Raw genomic sequence first — 21,172 nt, 5'->3', positions numbered from 1 at the left:
TCATAGAGGGAATTGATTTTAATCCAACCAATTAAAGTGAGTAATAAGAAATCATTCCACCAACAGAGAACATGTAGTGAAAAGCGGGGGAAGGAAACTGTCCCTTTTATAAAAAAGGCTGAAGTCCGACCGGTGTTTGTTTGCATTGTTGTGTGCCTGTTGGAAATTCGTGTCCAGAGACTGTGCACTCAGGTTGATGAGGAAAGATAGACAAACACAAAGAACGACACAAAGGGGGAGCAGACTATTGCTTTTTCAATTAATTTGTGCAAAACATCCAGTGAACTGCAACACTGCAGCCGAACCCTCGCTGTGGCTGAGAGGCACCAGTGTGGAAAAAAAACAGGATGTGTGTCCTCATTGTGTGAGCCCTTTGAATAATCTCTTTTATGTTGCTGTGATTTTCAAACATCTGAATCTTTCAATGTCTCCTCACTAATCCACACTGCCTGACACTGTTGCATTGTAGGAGCCAGCAGAGGGAGAGAGTCATCTGGGTTAGTGCACAGAAAAATGTGTCACTTGTGATAAGGATGCTGACTTTTCTGACTAAACATCGTTCTATTACTCAAGACCACCTCGGTGGCCGTTCCCCTCTCGCCCCTTTGCTTCCACTTTCTGAACCTCACCACCTCCCCTGACCTCTGCTCCCAGTCTTTCAGTCTTCACTTTGATTGGTTAAACATGTATATTTATCTATTTGTACCTGTAGCTTTCTGAGGCTAATTCACTGAGTCTCAGTCCAGATGGATGTGTCTCTCTCTTAAAGAACTCTCTCGACGCCGGCCGAGAAATCAAGTGGAGCACAGAGGAGGCCCATAGGCTACTAAACCACTGCTGTGCATCCTTCACACATTGATATTCTAGATCTATTCCTAATTTGCATGGCTGCTATGATACAAGGGTAAGTCAAAAAGTTTTAGACAAATGAAAACACATTTTATCTTTGTGGAGGTTTAGTTTCAGATCAATAAATCTGATCAAATCATCGTGATAGCCTCAAAATGACTAGAGTGAGGTTGGCATGGAAACAAGGGAACTAATATTTTGTGACAAGACATAATATGATTATATATCAGCAACAAAAGTGATTCTAAGGATGAGTGTGGTCAGTAATCAGCAGTGTGTTGGTCAGTCATTTACCTTAACCTGTGATTTTTGTTAAATAACACTGGGGGCTACAATTATGTCAGACCAAGAGACTCTCTGACAGACCCTGGGAAATCATTGTCATCTAAGACACACCCTGATACTAGAATCTTTGACCAAGCCTCGTGTGGAGTATATGGATTGAAGACAAATGAAGACAAAGGCCCTCTTCTCAATTGAGAGTACAATCTCCTGAGAGCCATTTTGAAATAAAAAAAAAAAATCAGGTATGAATCAGACATAATCAGATCCAGCACTGCCTTAAAACATCATTAATCATGCTTTTTGAAATCTAGTGATATTACTGCAGAGACTGAGAATGTTCCAGCAAGCTCTGAAGCCTTTAAAAACATCTCTCTTTTTTTTCTTCCAAATACTGCACTACACATTTTCACCCTTTCAGAACAGAGAAAAAAATTTCAACTTAGACTTGGGATGAAACGGAGTACAACCGATCCCAAAGCGATTAGAGATCTCTGAGAAATTGCACTTGTGTTAGGTGCCTGTCTGTCAGGCTCCTGGCTTCTACTTTTACAGCTGACAGTACAAAACCAACAGCCAGTCAATGCAAGTCATTGTCCTAATTGTGATCCCTATGAACAAGGTGACGCCCGTGACCATCACAGAAACACTTCTTTCAAGGTCTGAATATCAGGTATAAGACTGTTTTTTTTTCTGATGTTGGAACAGTTAACTTTCACTTGTCTTCAACAGCTAAATGCTATTCAGAATCCCAGGGGATTTGGATCCAAGTCAACAGATATCACTCTTAAAATTCTAGGTCAATATATATATATATATATAAAATAAATCTATTTAACCAGAATATATGGTGTTCATTATTTATTCCCTGAGATTTAAGTCAATTTATTCTTTGCATCACATGTTCTTTCCTTTAGGTGACAAATTACACTGAATCACCAGTGACTCAATGATAACACTCTCATCTCTTTCCTGTTAAATGCAGAAAAAACATTAGGGGGGGAAACGTCTAATTAATGTGAGACTAAGTGAGACTTGACAGAGAGGTGGGTGTCTTATTGCATTGTTTCACTGTGTGTTATTATCCCGAGCTTTAAACATCCAAAACATCCTGCCAGGAGGAATCCAGGGGAAGGAGTGTTATGAGAAACAGTGAACAGATGCCAGGTTTGTCACTGCAGCAAAATTTTAAAGGGTCTGTGGGATTTTGGGAGACACAGCATCCTTTATCCTACAGCTGGGGACATTGTAAACTGCTTTTGTGTCAACTTGGCAACTCAGAAAAAAAAGCTGCATTTTTATGTGCGTCACAATTATCTCTTGATCTATTGGCATTCTGGTGAGATTGAGTCCCTTCTGTTTGGACAGAGTGGGAAGGTAATGTTTACCCCAACAGCTAATCCAGCTTCATTGTCCTAATTATGAAGTTTTTACAAACATTATCTTTCATGGACAGGGTAAACAGAGACAGCGAGCACTGGCAAGAGACAGGACGCAGCATGTCTATAAATGTGCAGTTTACAAACAAAAAGCGAACTCAATGAACGGACACAGACTCCAATCCACACCTGAGGATTAAATGGATTATGGAGACTTTTAACCTGCTGGCCAGAGCAGTGCTAGAGTTTAATTCACACTGACATCCTCCATTCTGTAAGGCAGTAGTGCTAAACAGTAACACTAAAAACTCATGCAGTGGTACACGTGCTTCCTGCACTTTTAGGTAAGTGGAATATGGGCATTTTTCACACACTAGTCAAAGAAAAACACCACTTGAATCTAAATACTTGATTTGAGAAAAAAAAAACACACACACACACGAATACGGGTCACACAGAGTCAACATTGTTCAGCTCGTACCCTTTTGCATTTTCTCCAGACACCATAAAAGCTGGTCTCAGTATGTGGCCCAGAGATGCACTGGTGAACTGTCCAGAGTGTACCACACACTGACCCACTGCCTGCTGGGATTGAGCTCCCACCAGGACACTGAAAAGGATTAAGCCATTGAAGATGAGGCCGTGCAGCACAGTACAGGTGGATCTATTTATTGATGGCAAAGCCACCTGGAAGGCACACGTGGACTCACACAGACTGGAATTGATCCCACAACCTCACTGGTGTCCGTCGGTGCTAAAGAGCTTTGGTTTGATGTCACTCATAAAGCCTTAACAATGCACATAAAGATTTCTTTATGGATTTGGAGTCAAGTGAAGACGCTGAATTATGTATTTCACCAATAACTCATAAACCCTGGCTCCGCTCATTTGTTTTCAATGTTTTATGTGTGTTTTGAGACCATTGGACCATTTACCGACTGCTTGACCACACTAGCCAAGTGCTACACCTAATTCAGCCATGTTTTGAGACCAGTTTTCAAAACCTACCCTGAAAGCAGACAGCAGTTGCTGCTGCTGAGACTGTTATCACAACCATATTTCACAACCATATTTCTCTCTCACACTGAAATCCTTTTTGACATTGCTGGGATGTAAGGAAACACTTTTTCCGCCTTCAAAATATTTTTTGCTATTTGGTTGACGTTATGTTTTGAGCCTTGTTTACTTGTAAACAGCAGAATACTTAAGGCAGAGGAATGTGGTGGAAATATTATGGTGAGGTTGCGAATAAAAGTTGTTATTTAATCACGTACAAGTGCAGGAGGTGAAACAACGCAGAGAGAAGGACACTCCAACACAGTAATGGTCAATCAGCACACAGTGGACAACAGTAAATACAGTTATTCTGTCACCTCACTGCTCGTGCACTGATGCTGCCAAAGTGCAGTTTTGACGAAGATTGTCAAACTATGACTGTATTTTGTGTCGCTCATGACGCCCTACAGGACACAGTGGATTTGGCTCACACTTGCATTAGCCTGCTGCAGTGACACGGTGCAGTGATGGGGAGAATACAGCAGCCCTAGAGTGATAATTAGTCCAATCTCTTGTTGGGCAGGAGATTCACACTTCACCGCTGCCTTTTCTTTATCCTTTGTTTTTCTCTCTCTTTTTTTTTTTCGTCGTTCTTCATGAGAATTTCCGCTCTTCACTCAGAATGTTGCTGCCCCCAATCTCTGTCTCTCTGTGCGTCACTGTCCTAATTAACCTAAATTCTCCTCACCGTGGTTTGCTTTGATTCATTTCATCTTCATCACCTAAGCGCAAAGGGAACACAAACCAATAGTAATTATGTCAGCCGACCCCCCCCCCACCTCTTATTTTCCCCAAAATGTTTTCCCAGCAGCCATGATGAGCTGCAGTGAGTGTGAATTATTCACAACTGCAGCAGCACTGCTCAGGAAGAGCTCAGCAGGCAGTGACAGACAGGAAAATGTCAAGCAGTTTGTTTCTCCGACTGCACAACTCACGTACGTGTGCACCGCTCACTGCAGGGCCACCTGAGGACTGAGCTGCAGTTTATCAGCAGCTCCACGACCCAGAGTCTGTAAACATCCTCTTTCATTTTCAGTTGTTATTTTCTTTGGTGATACTGTGTGCCCTGGTGTATTCACACTACTACGAAATGTGTCGGACATTGTATTCAGGCTGTTATCTAACAATGAGCATGAATAATGCGGACGAAAAAAAGAACGTTGATTGAGGTTTACATTCTGATGACATAAACATAATAAAAGCCACTGGATCATATGGAGTTTAACATCTTTTCTGACACCTATTTAGAAAATAATTGGCCCATGCCAATCATCATCTACATAACTGCGAACACGTCAGTCTAATGAATCCATGGCTTGAGTACAAAAAAAAAAAAAAAAAAAAAAATGCAGAATGCAACAGAATTCTCTGAACTAGTGAATCGTTTCTGACCTTTTGACTTTCAATAGTCTGAGATGGCCAATAAAATTGTAAACAAGAATCTGATACTTCCACATCATTCAAAAAGACATCATATTTTCATTTTCTTGCAGTAGTAACTAATACTAGGGTTGATTAGATTGGACTCGATTCATAATCCAGATGTTACCCTGTCAAAATTAGCTGACATCAGACAACAACACCAGCGCCAATCAAATGTACGGAGCTGAAGTTGAGCTGAAAGTGATGACAGAGGAGAGAGTTTACAGCCACAGAATGTTCGACTCACCGCTGTAGGTGACGATACGGATGGTGGAGTCCCCCTCGCCGAACCGTGTGATGGGGGTGAGGCGCATTTCGTAGGATTCGGGCTTTATCAGCTCCGTCAGGTTGTGCGTCATGAGCTCTCCTTTGTTGATAGTTCCATCCACAGGGATTTCCTGCTCCCACCAGCGCTGTAAGCCCATCTGGATAATAGCAGGAAAAAGCAGGAAGGATCATTAAAAGTCACCAGACACTCAATACTGTGACATACTGTGCATATAGAAACACAAAGACACTTTAAACTGACCTTCAGCATTATTTATTGTAGATCAAACATTTTTTGTGGTGGAGCGTTACCGACTTATTTAAATGCTAACACCGTATAACTGGAACTTTCAAGGATTTTCAGGCCAAAGAGCCTATAACTGTGATGGAGTAGACAGACCCTGTTATACTATATTTACTGTATATATTGTATGAAAATTGTGATTTACATTAAACTGGACCTTGTGGCAAATATTAACATATTTTTTATTCTATATTTCACTTTTGAAATAACACACAGATTTGTGTTTTCATGGTTATTAAATACACCCTCACATATTCTGACAGAAATGCAATACCTATTAGATTATATAGATTTTGTGCTTCCTATTTAAATCTTTACTACAGTTATGATGGCTGTTTGGCCAACTCTTCATTAATCGGCTGAACGTTCACTGTCATCAGCTCCTCACAATCACCTGCAGTGTGTCTCAAATCTGCACAGATCATTGGCAGTTTACACCTCAGGATTTACTGTCCATCTATTGGGCCACAGCTGCTGTGTGTTTATATTGGTAAAGATCTGCCTGGCAATCTTCCAGTCATGTGACACGGTGCTGAATTAGATGTGACACTTGGCGTTGCACCCAAAACCCATCCAAGAACCATTAACGTCTGATCAGAGCTTCCTTTAGAAAGATGCTTCATATTAACAACAAACTAAATCACGTGCGTTGAGATGATGTGATGCTGTAAAAGACAACTGGTCTATCAGTGCATATAGAAATAACATTAGTACAAATATCACGACACGCCGCATAGAAAAGCACACAGAACAAGGAGTGTTGTGATTGTTTGAGCAGAGGATCAGGACTTTTCATTTCACCACCGCAGTCGATGTTCCCGCTCATCTGTCAAACCGTGATCAGAGGTATATCAGTGGCATCCAGAGAAAAACTAGAGGAAAAACAGAAGTCGGTGCACACACACAACCACACTCACACCTCTTTCAACTGTTCGCAACTATCTGCTCATTAGACACACTCACTTTTAAAGCGGCGCTCAGCCTCTCAATTCAAAAGGATGTTATTAACATGCAGCAAAGTGCTTTTCATATTTGCAGAGAAAAGCCTTGATTAATTGTCCTCCATTCAATAAGCTTCGGTCTGCAATTTAAAAAAAACCTTCCCGGGGAGTACATTAAGGACAACACAGTTGGATCACTCTCTTCAGATTTGACTTGAACTGAAAGATAATGTATGTCCATTTATTCAACAATCCATAGGACAAAGACACGAGTGTCAACACAGTGACACGGCTCTCATGTTTTTAATGCCAATGCTTGATACACTACCGTACGTCCAAGATTCTAATGGACAGAAACGGCCCCTCGTTGCTGCAGCTGCTCAGAGAAAACTGCAGAAAAGTAGGCTACACTTATCCTTGAGAATTTAGTTTTAGGGGACGGGTTACAGTTTCTGCATCACAATTAGTGGCAACGTCTCTCCTTATTTGATAAAGAAGAAGAGGAAGTGCGTTACTACCAAAGACAGGCTGTGGGAGTGTGAAGGAAGGTGCGAAGCAGGTTGCATGACAACAATACCAATTATGTAATTACTTTCACGGACCAAATGTGGTACAATTACAGGGTACAGCCTTTTTTTTCATCGCATCAGGTAAACAGAATGCTTTATCTGCTGCTGCTCCTGATGGTATATGTGTCCCTGTCTATAGTTGGGCAAGTTCTTCTTTTGTTGAAAGAGGCTCGCAGTTAATCAACACATGTGTCAATTTATTGTTTGTTCACGCTGCGACACAAGTAAAGCAACAAGTAAAGCATTTTTGATTAGAAAAAAAAGAAGACATTTGTGACATATTCAGTAAGAATGATGCACAGATTTAAACTGTGACTTGCCATCCAGAAAATAAAGTGCAGCAGAGAATCTTCAGCACTGCAGCACTTTAACAGTGAGAACACACAGTGTTAGCTCATTTTTAAATATTTCTCTGGTGTAACCAGCCTACAGTCGAACGGCTGATGGGCCTGAAAACAAAACAGTCATTAAATGTTGAATAACTGTAATTGCACTGTGAGTGTTTATTATTTGTGAATGTAGACGGCCGAAGAGTAACGCACAGATAAATACATTTATATTCATACATAGTGCACATCTAGTAAATGATGGAAATCTTAATAAATCTTAAATCTTAATAAAAAACGTTGGTATTTGATAAAGAATGGAAATAATTATCCAGACAGCCTCTAATAAAGACGATTAAAAGAACTAATCACATTCAGTCACGTCACTAAATTAAATCCAGTTTTACTCGAAAACTGGATGAAACTGTACAAGCAGAAAATATCCAGTCTTATGGTCCATGTATGATGAACACCCCACAGTGAACGTACACACCAGATTGATGTATTGATACAGAGTTGATCAATGAGCAGTAAAGTTTGCAAAGAAAGCACCTTTGGTAGGTGCTCCTTGCAGACAAAATCTTGACACATTTTTTTTTTGTCTAACAAATTACATTTACAGTCAAAAGACTGATCAGCAGATTTTAAAGTCTTTTGTTAATTACCTTTTAATTAGAGGAAAATAAACTTCATTCATCTTGTTTCCGTGGTGCCGTTATAGTTTATTCAATTCAGGTTTTTCATAAATTAAACCTGCAATTTTATGTGAGCTTTTATAGCCTCTGTACTTCATAAAAATAAAAAAAAAAAAGATCTAATTTAAGGTCCAGACAGAGAACAGGACATAAACCAGGTGTTGGACACGCTTCACTGACATTTCTCATGTTTATGTATCTGCGTTCAGGGCACACCACACCATTTGTTTCAGCACACCTTTCTCTCAGCTCGGGCCTCTTTACAGGTGGGTGTCCGACACAGTCACTGCGACTTTTTGATTAGTTTTAAAACATAAGCAGTCAAGTGTGTTAGTGTGTTGAGCTCTGATTAAAAAATAATAATAAAAAGAAAAATTGTATTTTTGTACTTTACCATTAATTTAATCTGAGAGTTACTGCCTCGGAATTAATAAAATGCTTTTATTACTTGCTGCCATAAAAAACGAAAATGCTGTGGGTCTCGGAGGTAAAAGAAATATTTAATACTGAACAGATTTGATTTGAGTCTATATTGTAATGGGAGCGCCCTGTCAATTTACTTCAGGAATTGTCCTGGAGCATTGTATCTTAATGCATTACTCTTCACAATCCCCACTGCACATCTCTTCTTGTCCTTATGTTCTGATGGTGTTCTCCCACCACGGGCTCAGACAACAGGGTTTGTAGATGTATGTAGGGCTGTGAATCTATTTTGGAGACTTGTGTCAGATGGAGATACACTTAATGTGGGACACGTTTGTGTCGTTGTGCGCCTTTTTTTGTGTGACTGACTCTTGTGTGGGACTCCCAAAGCTCCGAGCAGATGGAGGCTGGAAGTGCTAGTCTTGGCAAGAGTCAAGTTGAACACAAATGGGTAGAATGTAGTTCAGTTTCTCTGCATCAGAGGGATAATTTTTCATAAAGTGAAATGAAATTAAACATGAAATCTCGATTAACGCTGCGAACCACTATGTGTTATATGTTTGTGTATTATGTACCATGCACTTTTGTTGTACTTTTAATTGTGATGTGACACAAAACCCTCAATTAGAGTTCCTGTTAACCCCCCACTACCTTACATTCTTCATGTTTTCCCAACAGAAACAGACTGATGTATTGATTTAATTCCACTTGAGTGCAGTGGCGGTTCGTAGCACTCTTACGGAAACCTCTGCAGGATTGATCAAAACGAGATCTAGATCAGAAGAAAATAGCGGGATGATCAAAGTCTAATGACAAAAAAGCATGCATTAACAGTAGACTGACTGCCTGTGGTTCGTACAGAACCAATTAATGCATGCTCGGAATTGACAGATCACTTTAAAAAGCTAAAAGAAAAAGAGGAGTGGGCGGAGGACACAAAAGACGCTGCGGTGAGATGGAGAGATGTGAAGCAGCCAGTCAGACTCCTGGAGACAAGTAGTAGGATACAGTATCAGAAAAATAAAGAGCGTGTGTGTGTGTGTGTGTGTGTGTCACTGCATTCTGCCACATCTGTGAGACGCAGAGATTTGTGTTTTGTGATTCCTGTCTGTGAAAAGGCTTTCAGCCAAAGCCCTTTTCCATTTCCCCTTCACGAGACTGTCTGTCATGAGGGCACTGGATGGTAACATGGAGCAATCCATTACAGTGACATAAGATCCACCAGCTCAACAACAGCCAGAAGAAACAAAACCATAACAATCCATCAGAGACCATGATGAGAGAGTTGGTCCTGGGCCTTTCAACCGTACGTTGCACCAACAAACAAAAATGTCATAAAAGTATACGTAAATATAATGATCCTCAGTTTTCAGACCAATTAAGAGAAATATAATTATTTTCCACGTGTAAAAAAAAGGTAAACACCAATAAACATACGGCAGCCAAAAATCTAAGTGGCTTTAGACTCCGGCATCCATCTTTTAACTGACGCTCTCTGCGTCCCACTCGTCTTGTTCTTCTTCTCTTGCTCACTGCCTTGACTGTTTATTTTTCCAGCAGTCATAATTTAAATGTAATATATTCAATGGTAAAATCTCAAACCTGATCAGTCATAGTGTGTATACAGTAGCCTCTGGCAAGAGCTTCCAAAAAGTTTGGATTTTTTTTTTTTTCTTTTTTACAACCTCAGAATAATAATAAATCCCTTTTATCTGAGACAATAGAAAATTGGTTGTTATGCCTTGCAGGTAGAAAATAATGGTCACACAGTGTACCCTCTTGAGATATTAAAGCAAGAAGGCAGAAATAAATTAATTTGCTCTAACATTGATCCCCCGTTAACTCACACTCGGGTAGTGACGTTTCTTGTTCAATACACAGATGTAGAAAAATGTAAATCTTACAGAAAACCAAGCTCTGATGCTCCTGCTCTGCACATACACACGTGTGGACAACGTGTTTAGAATGTTAGGTGCAGCTGAATAATGGAAATTCAGTACAGACATGCAGTATGTGTGGTCGTGGAGCACAACGTCATTTATTACCGAGCAGACCAAGTGAGATAGTTGACATGAAAATCATTGCAGAAACATGTTGTAGAAACATTCTGTGTTTAGGTCGTGTTTCCAGGCCTGAAATCCTTTGGGGTTGTGTGAAACAAACACAAAATTATATTCACTCACTGCAAACACACTGTCAAGCAGTGCTCTCTAATTCTGAGTCAAACTAAGACGGATCAGCCTCAGCGGCATGTGCTACATTAATACACACTTACAACAAACAGGCTCTTCAGTGATCGGTGGTCCAAACCATCTCCCCACCAACAGTAACTATTTTTTCTAGGCAACTGAAAAACATCTTTTTTACTTCTTACCAGGAGAAAGCCTGTGAACCTTGTAATATTAAAAGAAAGGTCAAATAAAGTCTTCCATGGATCTTAGTAAATACTGGTACCAATAGCACCAGAGTAGAGAGAGAAAAAAGTGAGGGTATGACTGTGCAACAGCAATAGAAAAAGTTTCCATTGATTACCAAAGAAAGCAAACATAACTATGACATCCATCAATACTGTGTGCCTGTCATCTGCTTTACTGGAAGTTATCAGACGAGAGGGGGAGCACAAGCTGTGCTTCCTCTTCCTCTCTGCAGGGTTTCCGTTCACTACGCCGGCTAAACATCTGGTGGAGAGCAGAATCAGGAGCAATTTGTGTAAACAACAAACCTCACCAAAAACCTACCGACCCTGACAGGTGATTAGTGATTCTCTTTGGCTCACAAGGGCCTCACTCAGGGTCTCGACAAACTGCAAACTGTGGACAGACAATGAATCAAAAGGCAGGCTTTGGCATTGTCAGAGAACAGGGAGCAACGCGCTGAGCACACATTTTCATCAAGGGCTCCGTTTTGGCAGGAGCAAAGGACTTAACTGTGAGATGGCACAAAGTCAACTTTGATTCTTCGGCTGACCAATATCAAAGACTGGACCGTTGTTCTGCCGTGTACCGAAAATTTGAGGTAACAGGGTCAGTCAATCTGTAGCTCTCCTCTAACAGACGTCTGTACAACGGAGTGAGTGATGGATCTAACAGCTGCATAGCACTAAGACAAATAAACCAGCAGGCAGGAGGGTGGTGCTCACTAAAAAGAACTCTTAATTCTACCTGTCTGATGCCCAGTCTGTAGGCAACGATGCGGTCCACAGCGTTGGGGTTCATCTGAGTCCACTGCAGCTTGAAGCCATAGACTCTGGGTCTGTTCTGCCACAGAGGACTGTAAGTATCGTAGTAGAACTCAGGAGGGTAGGCCTTTCCTGGGGAACAGAGAGAAGGCACTTCATTAAAAAACGGCTCCATGCTGTGTGTGTTAGAAGTCAAGAAAACTTCAAAGTTACTCTCTCTTCAGAGTTTAGCTCCATCTCGTGGTAATGACATCCCTCAACCTACCGTTGCCAGTGTAACCAATAGTGAGAGCGCAAGACACTTGATGCCTTTAATTAATTTATCATGTCTACAGTATATAAATATAATGTAACCATTAACAAACAGTGATGAGAGGTTTTGAATAAATAATTGTTTCATTAAAGGGTTCCCTGCATCCGATTGCAATGATGACAACAGGGTTGCACTTCGTTTCGCTGCAGAGCCTTCAGTGTTGTGCACGTTTCAGACCGTCTCTGGCAGACATGAATGTAAATTCAAGGGTGAGTGAATGTCAACATGTAAATGATTCATTTGTTAACAGTAGATTTTTCTATTTATATTCAGCCTCGGAAAATCCTGTTGCTTCTCTGACCCAGTTTTCCCACTAGCGTCATTAAAGTTTCATTTCATGTTATATGGCATAAAAGTAGTTTGTGGCATAGAATCAAAGCGTGTGCCATAGTCTGCTGTGTCTCCTGAATGTAAACACATCACACAGAACGTGTCCGTCTCCAGCCACGGTCGATCCTAATCCTATCTGTGCGCTGGATGTTCCTTCGCTTCAACTAACAAAAATCTCCTTTTAACTTATATACTTTGATGGGATCTTTGAAGATTTATTTGCTGGCAAAATGCAGTTTGAACTGAATAAATCTCTCAGTTCTTTGGTTTCCAGTCACAGCCTACGAGCTGATCTCTGACAGCTGGAAAAAGGAGCTGGAAAAATGTTGTACTTTAGAAATATCTGAGCTTACACGATAACCTTTCATGCAAAGAATAGTAATTCACCTCCATGACAGGTTGTTGAACTTGTGTCTGCAACACATGAGATTATGGGTGGACTAGAATAGTCAAAACTCAAGGCTTTTAAGCTATTACTATTTGTCAGGCATTAATAATAATGTAACCTCTGCCCTCATTAGGGACCGTACACAACTCACAAAACCCTTTCTCCTATTAAGGGACAGTAAACAAAAGTGCAACTGTTTGAATGACCAAATAATTAATTTGAATTAATATTAAATAATGTTTCATTTATATACTTTTTCCAGACTAAAACAAATGAATGAAAGATGAGAAAAATATAATATAGTGTAGAATTATGTTGTTGTTGTTGGTTTTTTAAATTCAGTATAAGAGGTTATATTTGAAGAGAATATTTTCTGGGTTCAGCAAGTCAACCATTCAACTGCTGCAGGTCAACACACCTACACGGAGGAAACACACAAATAAATAAATAAATGGAATATTTAAGTGGTACAGTACAGTTAAGTGGTATAACTGCTGTCTGGATTCCACTTGGTATTCTTTTTGTCCCAAACAGCCAGCTGTGCTAACATCATGTGGTACAGCAAAAGTTACATAAGGCGGACGTTTGGAGAGTGTCAGTTCTGTTCATGCAGAATATACTGCACAATGAGGCGGATAAGAAGAAGAAAATGCTTTTGGATGAAATACACCGAAGGCAAAACTAAATAAATCATTGAAAGGCAATAAATGAAAAGTAAATTATAAGGACTCCCGTTGTAAGCCCACACACCTACACATTAACAGATATATAAATAATAAAATGACCTTATATTCAACCTTTCCTGACTGGTCAAATTAACCTGGGTGTACTCTACCACGTCCTCACTGATAGCTCAACCCTGGAAATGATTAAATGACAATAGGTAAATAAATAAATACCACTTTTCTCTTATATTAGGGCATATGTGGTGAACAGCATTACCTAACCCACTCACAGTGCTTCAAAAAAGACAGCCCTCGAACAAGATATCAAACACAAGTTACAGAGAACTAAATCTTTTTTAGGAAGACTGTTTTTAACTGTGCGTCCATTGCAATGATTCATAACAGCTCACTGAAACCTCCTCAAGGCAGGAAGCTGACCTTGTTTGCAGAGTTCCTTTTCATATTTTAAGGCTCTAAGAACATTTTTTTTCTTCTTTAGGAAAATACTTTGTTTCACCATATGCCGAGCTTCGCTTTATTGCCACTGGGCTGATGTGTGATAGGGGGCTTTTGTTGCAGAAGTGACACCCACATATGGATGCACAGCTGGCAGAGACGAACTTAGTAGCACCACAAAAACAGCAGAGTGAGGATGAGGAGGAAACATTCAAGACAACGGCAGGCTCGGTGGTAATTGCGTGGTTATGTCCCTCTAGAATAGGGAGTGGAACCTTTGTTGTCATTTGATCTTTAACAGAAATGTTGAAGAGAAAACTTGCCTTAGCTCACATGAGCACATTATTAACTTAAAGTTGTAATTATATTGCATCCATGAATGTGTAAAAAAAATATTCACATGTACATCTTATATAAAAAGTAGTTTAGAAAACAATTTTTCATTTGATTTGAAAACAACTGCTAAACGTGCTTTGCTTGTTTCTCTCTTGTGATCTCTATTGTGATCTGTCAGGAGAATGTGAAGCAAGTGAAACAGGAGGTGAAGATATTCACAGTATGTAAAAGGAAAGGGAACGCATCAGGAGCAAGAAAAGACATGTGGTCGTGAATGACGCCGGTGGAAAAGTGGAGATTCAAGGAGACTAGCAGTAGGTTGATGGGCTGCAACGCCTGCGGTCTAATACCAGAGAAGAAGAAAACAGCAGACAGCAGAGTGAGTGAGTGTAGGCAGTGTGGAGTAGGTAAAAGGCTGATTGTTAGCTGTGATGTCCGACCTAAAGAAAAACCACAGCAGTAAAAGAGAAGGTTTACAAGACAGTAGTGAGACCAGCTCTGACACTAGGCTAGGAAGTCTGGATGGTGACCACAATGTACAGGATTAAACAGAGGTCAAACAATTCAGAGATAATGTTGTAGGCTGGGCTGAGATAGACTGGACAGAAGGCTAATGAGAGACAGTAGAGAAAATATTGGAAATGGCAGGAGGACAAGAGCTAAGATCAATGGACGGAGTAAGAAAAACCAAGGACAGAAGTAAGAAAAAGACAGATGATCTGTTAACCTGAGGTTCTTCTCCTCCATTTCTGACCAAACCATTGTAAGATGTGGTCATTTATTTGTCCTGACCCTCGGTGACTCCTGCATTTCATCCTTAGTACTGTGATAAACAACCTTAAAAACAGATGCTGTTCTTCATATCTGCCAGGCACTGAATGCTGTTGTGTATAACATTCTTTCTAACCTGTAGTTAAGTCCAGACACAGACCTTAGTTACTGACTTGGTCAATGAAACTCAGTTTCTTTGATAGAAGCGAAAAGGAGGAACATTGGTTTCTATTCAGGTGGGAGTAGACAATGCCGGTTTGTAGGCGGGATGCTTTAGTCCATTGAATTCAGGGCTGAAGTCACTGGTCATTGGTCATTGTTAATGAGGTTTATAACTCACTGGTGTTGAGAAAAAGGTTTTGCTGCAGCACTACCTTTTCTTGAGAACTACATTGTGGCTCCAAACAGTCCATAATTGTACCTTGGGTACTTAATGACACAGTTATGATGACAAAACTAATGTTTGTTTAGATTGCGGACGATATCGTGGCGTTCCATCATAACTAATGCAGCCTGGATGGCCAAGACAGCCAAAACATTTTTTCAGTTTGCAAAAAAAAAAAGAAAAAAAAAAAGGGTTTCCCATGACAGAACGTATTAGCCAAAGCTCAGCAGTAAACATTACAGCCCTATGCGGCCTCTCTCCTTGGGCACAATTTAATGGCTGAGTGCGCCAACTGTAGCCGAGTCACAGTTTTGCACAAATGTCCCACTGGGTCTGCACATGTTCATCCATGCACATGCACTCTTATTTACTGCTGGCACACATACTTTGAATCATCGGAATATAGTGACCCATTAACGGCCCATTGCTGCCTCTTAATGTACGCGTCGACACTGTAACATATATGGCTGCAAGATAAGTGAAAAGAGTGAGTGTGAGTTTAATTGAGCCACGGTGGCTTCAGGCCAGAATTCTCAACTAATGTGTTTATTATTCCCCCTCCACCCCCCCACCTCCAACACCCCGCTTTTCCTCATCTTCTCACTGTTTTCATTCTGCAGTTGCCTCCAGAGCTTCAGGAGATGCCCTGTGATTATTGACAATAACATTGTTATATGTAATTCTATTTGACAGTTTGTCATACATATCACACAGTAAGTTAATGTCTGACTGAATTTCTTTGTACTTCTTTGAAAGATTAATACAATGAAGATATCTTTTTTATACCTTTGGAAGAATCTTTACATCTTTATTAATGAATAATTTGAAATTACTCTAATCTATAATTTTGGTCTTGTATGTAACTTTGTTATCTAATATGTTGCATCAGGTCTAGTTATAACTTCAGGAGAGAGAAAGAGAAACAGAGGTAGGGAAATACCCTCTCGGACTCTCTAACATCTCCTTGCTTCATAATGTCACAAAAATAGATTGAAGTTGTGGGTAAAATTCCATGAGCTTTATTTTAAAGTTGGCCCACACATCAAAGAAAGGAGTTTAAATCTGCTTACTCCACACAAGATAATATATTTCTGCCACACGGAGTATTAGGTATGTCAGAGTGTTTGAGGGGCAAAAAACTCAAAAAAAAAAACATCTTGAAGAATATGAGCTGCAGTTGAGGGAAAAGGATGTGGCAGATTCCCTAGATGATGCGAGGAACCAAAGTAGATTTTCTGCACCATGCTCACGCACTCGCGGGATTACTAAAGGAGACTCCATACTGTAGCTTTGGCAACCACAGAGGCCAGATGGTGGAAGAGGAGAGGAATACAGCAATGGCAAGAGAGCAAGGAAAGGCAGGGTGGAAGATGAAAGGGTAGCCAGGGGAGCGGAGGGTGAGGAATAGTGGGAAAAACCCCAGACCGGTTCAGAAAAACAAATACCTTGCAGCTACTTTCTACTCCTGTTTCTATGCTGTACCTGTTACACCAGACAAGACAGATTTCTCACATACAGCAGAGGGTGAGGCGTGGTGGAATGTTTTTTAAAAAAAAAGAGAAAAAAAAATGATGAAGTTTCAGTTGCAGATAATGTGGGGAAAAAGGGAGAATATAGTACACAAAAAAAATGACGGCTAAGATATGTTCGATTATAGGACAACAACAAAAAAAGAGCGAAATGGACAGTTTCAAAAATGAGCGCTCTATAAGTGGCAGAGGATCAAAGTGACAAATGCTCCTCCTGTGACCCTGCAGCACCTGTCTGTAATGGAGGTCTGGGAGATTGAAACCGTGGCCAGAGTTCCTGTGGTCACTCGGTGTGGCCAAACTAATTTAAGGCTGTCATAACAGCCAAGAAGATGATGGACACTTGGTGTTCTTGATGGAAGAAGAAGCAGGAGTGAACCGGAAAGACGCAGCGACTGATGTGTGTCTTATTTTAGGTTGATTATTGTTTAGTCTGACGAGACGACACTGGTGCTTTCTTTTATGTGGAACTAATTGTGTAGAAAGGCAGTGAAATATGGAACCATAAAATATGATCTGACAAGGAGCGATGTTTGAAGAGATGATGTCAGCTGTTCACAACAGTAAATTACCAAGCAGAGCAAAGTAAAAAGGCCTCGAGACATGCACAGAGTTATTATGAAAACTGTAACGGTAATAAAAAACAGGCGTTTAATGTATATGAAGATGGTGTAGAAGCAAAGCAGAACTAAACAGGGTCACAGCATTTTTAGTGTTTCCTTAAATAGCAGGATAGAGCACCAAGAATGGCTATAAAGGAGCAGCCACCAGAGGCCAGTGTACAGTAGGTGTTTGCAAGAAAGAAGTATAGTAGCTCACCACGTAATATTGAACTTAGCAAGAAGTATTACAATAAAGTTAAACAAACTTGGGCCAGTAACCATCAGAAGGCTGAAGAAGGATTATTTTTAAGTTCAAATTCCAATTCTAAATGACACCTCACCTGTGACCTGGAATGTACATTTGCCTGCACCGGCCTCATTGATGACGTTGCAGGTGTACTCCCCCCAACCATCTCTGTTCAGGTTACGGATCGTGTACTCTGTCTCGTCTTTCTGTGCATCGAAGGCTCCCGCATGAAGCAACCGGTTGGAAAGAAGCCACTCGAATCTCAGCACACGGGAGGGGTGGGCTCGTAAAACCCGACAGGTCATCACCACGGGTCTGCCCAGGCCTTGACGCATCTCTGTGTAAACTGGTTCCACAGTCGGAGGGTCTGAAACAGAGAGGCGAAGGTTCAGTAAGGCAAAGTTATATTTCAGTTTCACTGAATTGTTTCAGAAGTCATTTCAACTGGAATGTGAAAGAACATGGGAGACAATGTTCAGAGACGACAGTCTACAGTTGGACTAGATTGTCTCTGACCTTCAGATATACTGTCTGCTCAAAGAGAATGTAGGAATCAAAAACACAGAAATACACTACATGACTGGAAATATGAACAAGATCCAAATGTAAATATGTGCCGTGGCTCAAAAACAAACCGAAACACGTGCTGAGGACCCTGAGAACAGTGGTGGATGGCACCTAAATTAGAGATGTTTGGATCCTGCAGAGCCTCTCATTAACATTAAAAGACATGGATAAACAGTAAAAAAATAGATTGAATTACTCATTCAGTGATAAAGCACGAATGACAGCTGAATACAAATGTAGTGACAGTGGAAAATATAGAAAAACTTCAGTCTTCAACAGTGGGAAAACAAATATTTTCACCTAGCCTTGGTAAAAGAAGAAGAGTTCTTTTTTCCAAGGCTACCTTGTGGTGAGTTTTGCCAGATGTGACTGTGATTCAAAGCTGCCGGCTGTGATATTCACACAAAACTGAGCAAATCAAATGACAATCAAATGGTGGAGAATATATTGTCACCAAAAGCAATGGTGGTTCAGAAGCTGCCTGAATAACGGGCACAGGGCCAAATTTGGTCTGCAGCTTCTGTGTCTTGAGAGCAAAATTAGCGCCTGTGTATACAAGCACAGAACTTGTCACAAATATTTTCCCCATCTTGAGCATCTTTGCTCTTGACATGCTCACACAGATGCTTGACAAGAGTGACGGCAAAGCTGGAAGCCAACAGAATCCTTGGGAGAAGAGAGAGAATGCCACTGAGCCACTTAATCACCTGGAATTTGCATAATTTCATTCAGACTAAAAACGAAGAGTGGGAAGATGAAACCAGGACTGGGGATGTTACTTTTCCAAGTGTAATCTGTTACAGATCAGTGATCACCTGACAGAAGCTGTAATCTACAACATAATCTCATACATTATTCACACCAGATAATTCAATTACAAAGCCTTCTGAATTTAAGAGGATGTGCAATTAAACAAACAGTTTAGACACAAAACCATAGAAATTGAATGGTAGATGAAATTGAATTAAACAAACAGTTTAGACACAAAACCACAGAAATTGAAATTGACGGTAGATAATTTGATGGCACATTTAATGTCACTGTCTACAAAATAATGAGCTGTTTCCAAAAAAAAAAAATTTTTAGCAGAGTCGGCGTGATTAATATACTGTCTGTGCAGCAGTTTTACTTACTCATTTTACTTAATTTCGATTTCCCAATTCTTATTACTACTCATCTTACAATGCAAAAAAGCTGCTATGATGAATGTTTGATTTCATCAAAAAACTTTCTTCTCACACTTCATTTTTGATGACATTTTTTTTACACCAGTAAATTTGGTTTGTTTTCTGACCGATGTGAAGATGGAGGTAAATTGGTCATTAATAATTCTTAAAAAACATTAATATTTGTATACTTCTTTAAACCTGTACAGCACCTGAACTTTGTCTGAAAAAATAAACAATAAATAAATAAATACTGTCATAATTGCCATGTTACTTCTGTTTGGTCAACAACATATAAAAATAAGATGATATCTCTTGCAACTGAAATTTTAAATTTTTTATTTTTACCTTAAAAAAACGACTAAGACTTATTTTAATAGAAACCTGTGCTTGGACCTCAGGCTTTACATAATTCCTGTTTCCAGGTCAAAATCTAAAGAATTAGTATCAGTATAGATTTTTAATGGATGTTAATTTTGCTTTCACTTTTTCTCATAAATATGTAACTGAATCCCTTGAAATTTTATTGCAATATTTTCTTTGACACTGTTCTCCACCTTGTTCATACCAAAATATTTATCTCTTATTGTGTGGTGGTGAGTCACTGCCCTGCTCGACAATGTCCCTGAGAGGTGAGACAATGTGAACATCTCCGTTGACACACAAGGACAAACGGAATCTCAGTTGTGGTCTCCAGCATATGAAGAAGTCTTTTGCAACTTAAACGTGCTTCAACCTAAGGGACAAGACTTCTCTCTCACTGTTCATCTTCCAGTTAACATAAGGCAAAAAATGCTTCTCTGTATGACTCCCTGAGCAGAGCTGGCTATGGTTGGTGCAGCAGATCGAACAGTGAGGGCTCAGAGTTGCTGTAAGTCACGCACTGAGGGAAAACCCTAAGCACCAGCTGAGGAGTAATCCATCATCAGTCAGCGGCGGATACCTCGACAGTAATGTGGAGAATAACAACATTTAGGTGCAGAGAGGCTTTTTTCCTCAAGGTCCATGTGGACAAGCAAAGAAAGGAAGACTCGGAAGAATGTGGGAGAAATGGGCTTGTGTTGAGCTGAGCTGAATATAAATGAAGGCGAGCGCCTTCTGAAATACCACTCGACAAACATCATCTTCAGTTAATTTCATTTTTTTCCCCACTTGCTTCAGGTGAGTGCGAGAAGAGGACGTGCCATACTGCAAAAGTAAACTCGACTATTGAGTCTATAAACGCCAGGTGAGCGGGCACGTGTGACTGCGTCTCCTCAGTGTTCAAAGTGTTGACGTCTTTCCTCGTGGCTCAATAGATGACTCTGACGTATTATTTTAGTAGAAAATGCAAATACAGCGGCATAAAACTCTACAAACACAAGTCGTAAATTGTTGCAAAAACGTTTGCAGTAATTCCAGCAAAATATAATCATAGTATGAAAAACAGAAGCACTTTGTTAAGTGCAGAGTAATGGCCCAATATATTATTCAGGTGATAAAAGTCAGAGTTTGAAAGAGTAGGAGACGCCGTGGCCATTACTAACAAGTTAAGTTGCTAAGAATTGGCTGGCTAAAGGTAATTTATAAAATAAATGCTTTTTTTTCCTTTGTTGTACCCTGATGAGTGGTAAGTTACTGTCAATAAAACACAATGCATTAAAAGGCTACTATAAAAAAGACCGCAAGGCTTTTAATGTGGAAACTTTGCAGCATTGTGCTGTGAGAATAATTAGAGCAGGGAGAA

The 21,172-nt window shown here is 40.1% G+C and overlaps 1 protein-coding gene across 2 annotated transcripts in view; it reads right to left on the bottom strand.

Annotated features, from left to right (window-relative positions):
- Window positions 1-21,172, bottom strand: part of LOC103380993 (MAM domain-containing glycosylphosphatidylinositol anchor protein 2) — a 126,402-nt gene that overhangs the window by 16,377 nt on the left and 88,853 nt on the right. For both annotated transcript variants that reach the window (XR_003050095.1, XM_008313149.3), the window contains exons 10-12: window positions 17,808-18,080; window positions 11,675-11,823; window positions 5,236-5,413 (exon numbers count right to left, since the gene is read on the bottom strand). Coding sequence is in view for 1 of the 2 variants with exons in the window: in XM_008313149.3 (XP_008311371.1) it covers window positions 5,236-5,413; window positions 11,675-11,823; window positions 17,808-18,080 (600 nt within the window). In the remaining variant the exon portion in view is untranslated. The remainder of the gene's footprint in view (window positions 1-5,235; window positions 5,414-11,674; window positions 11,824-17,807; window positions 18,081-21,172) is intronic.

This window comes from Cynoglossus semilaevis, chromosome 7 (genome assembly GCF_000523025.1).
Source record: "Cynoglossus semilaevis isolate Cse_v1.0 chromosome 7, Cse_v1.0, whole genome shotgun sequence".
In the NCBI taxonomy this organism is placed as follows: Eukaryota; Metazoa; Chordata; class Actinopteri; order Pleuronectiformes; family Cynoglossidae; genus Cynoglossus; species Cynoglossus semilaevis.
Note: the sequence above shows the minus strand (reverse complement) of the source record. Positions and strands in the feature narration are given on the sequence as shown.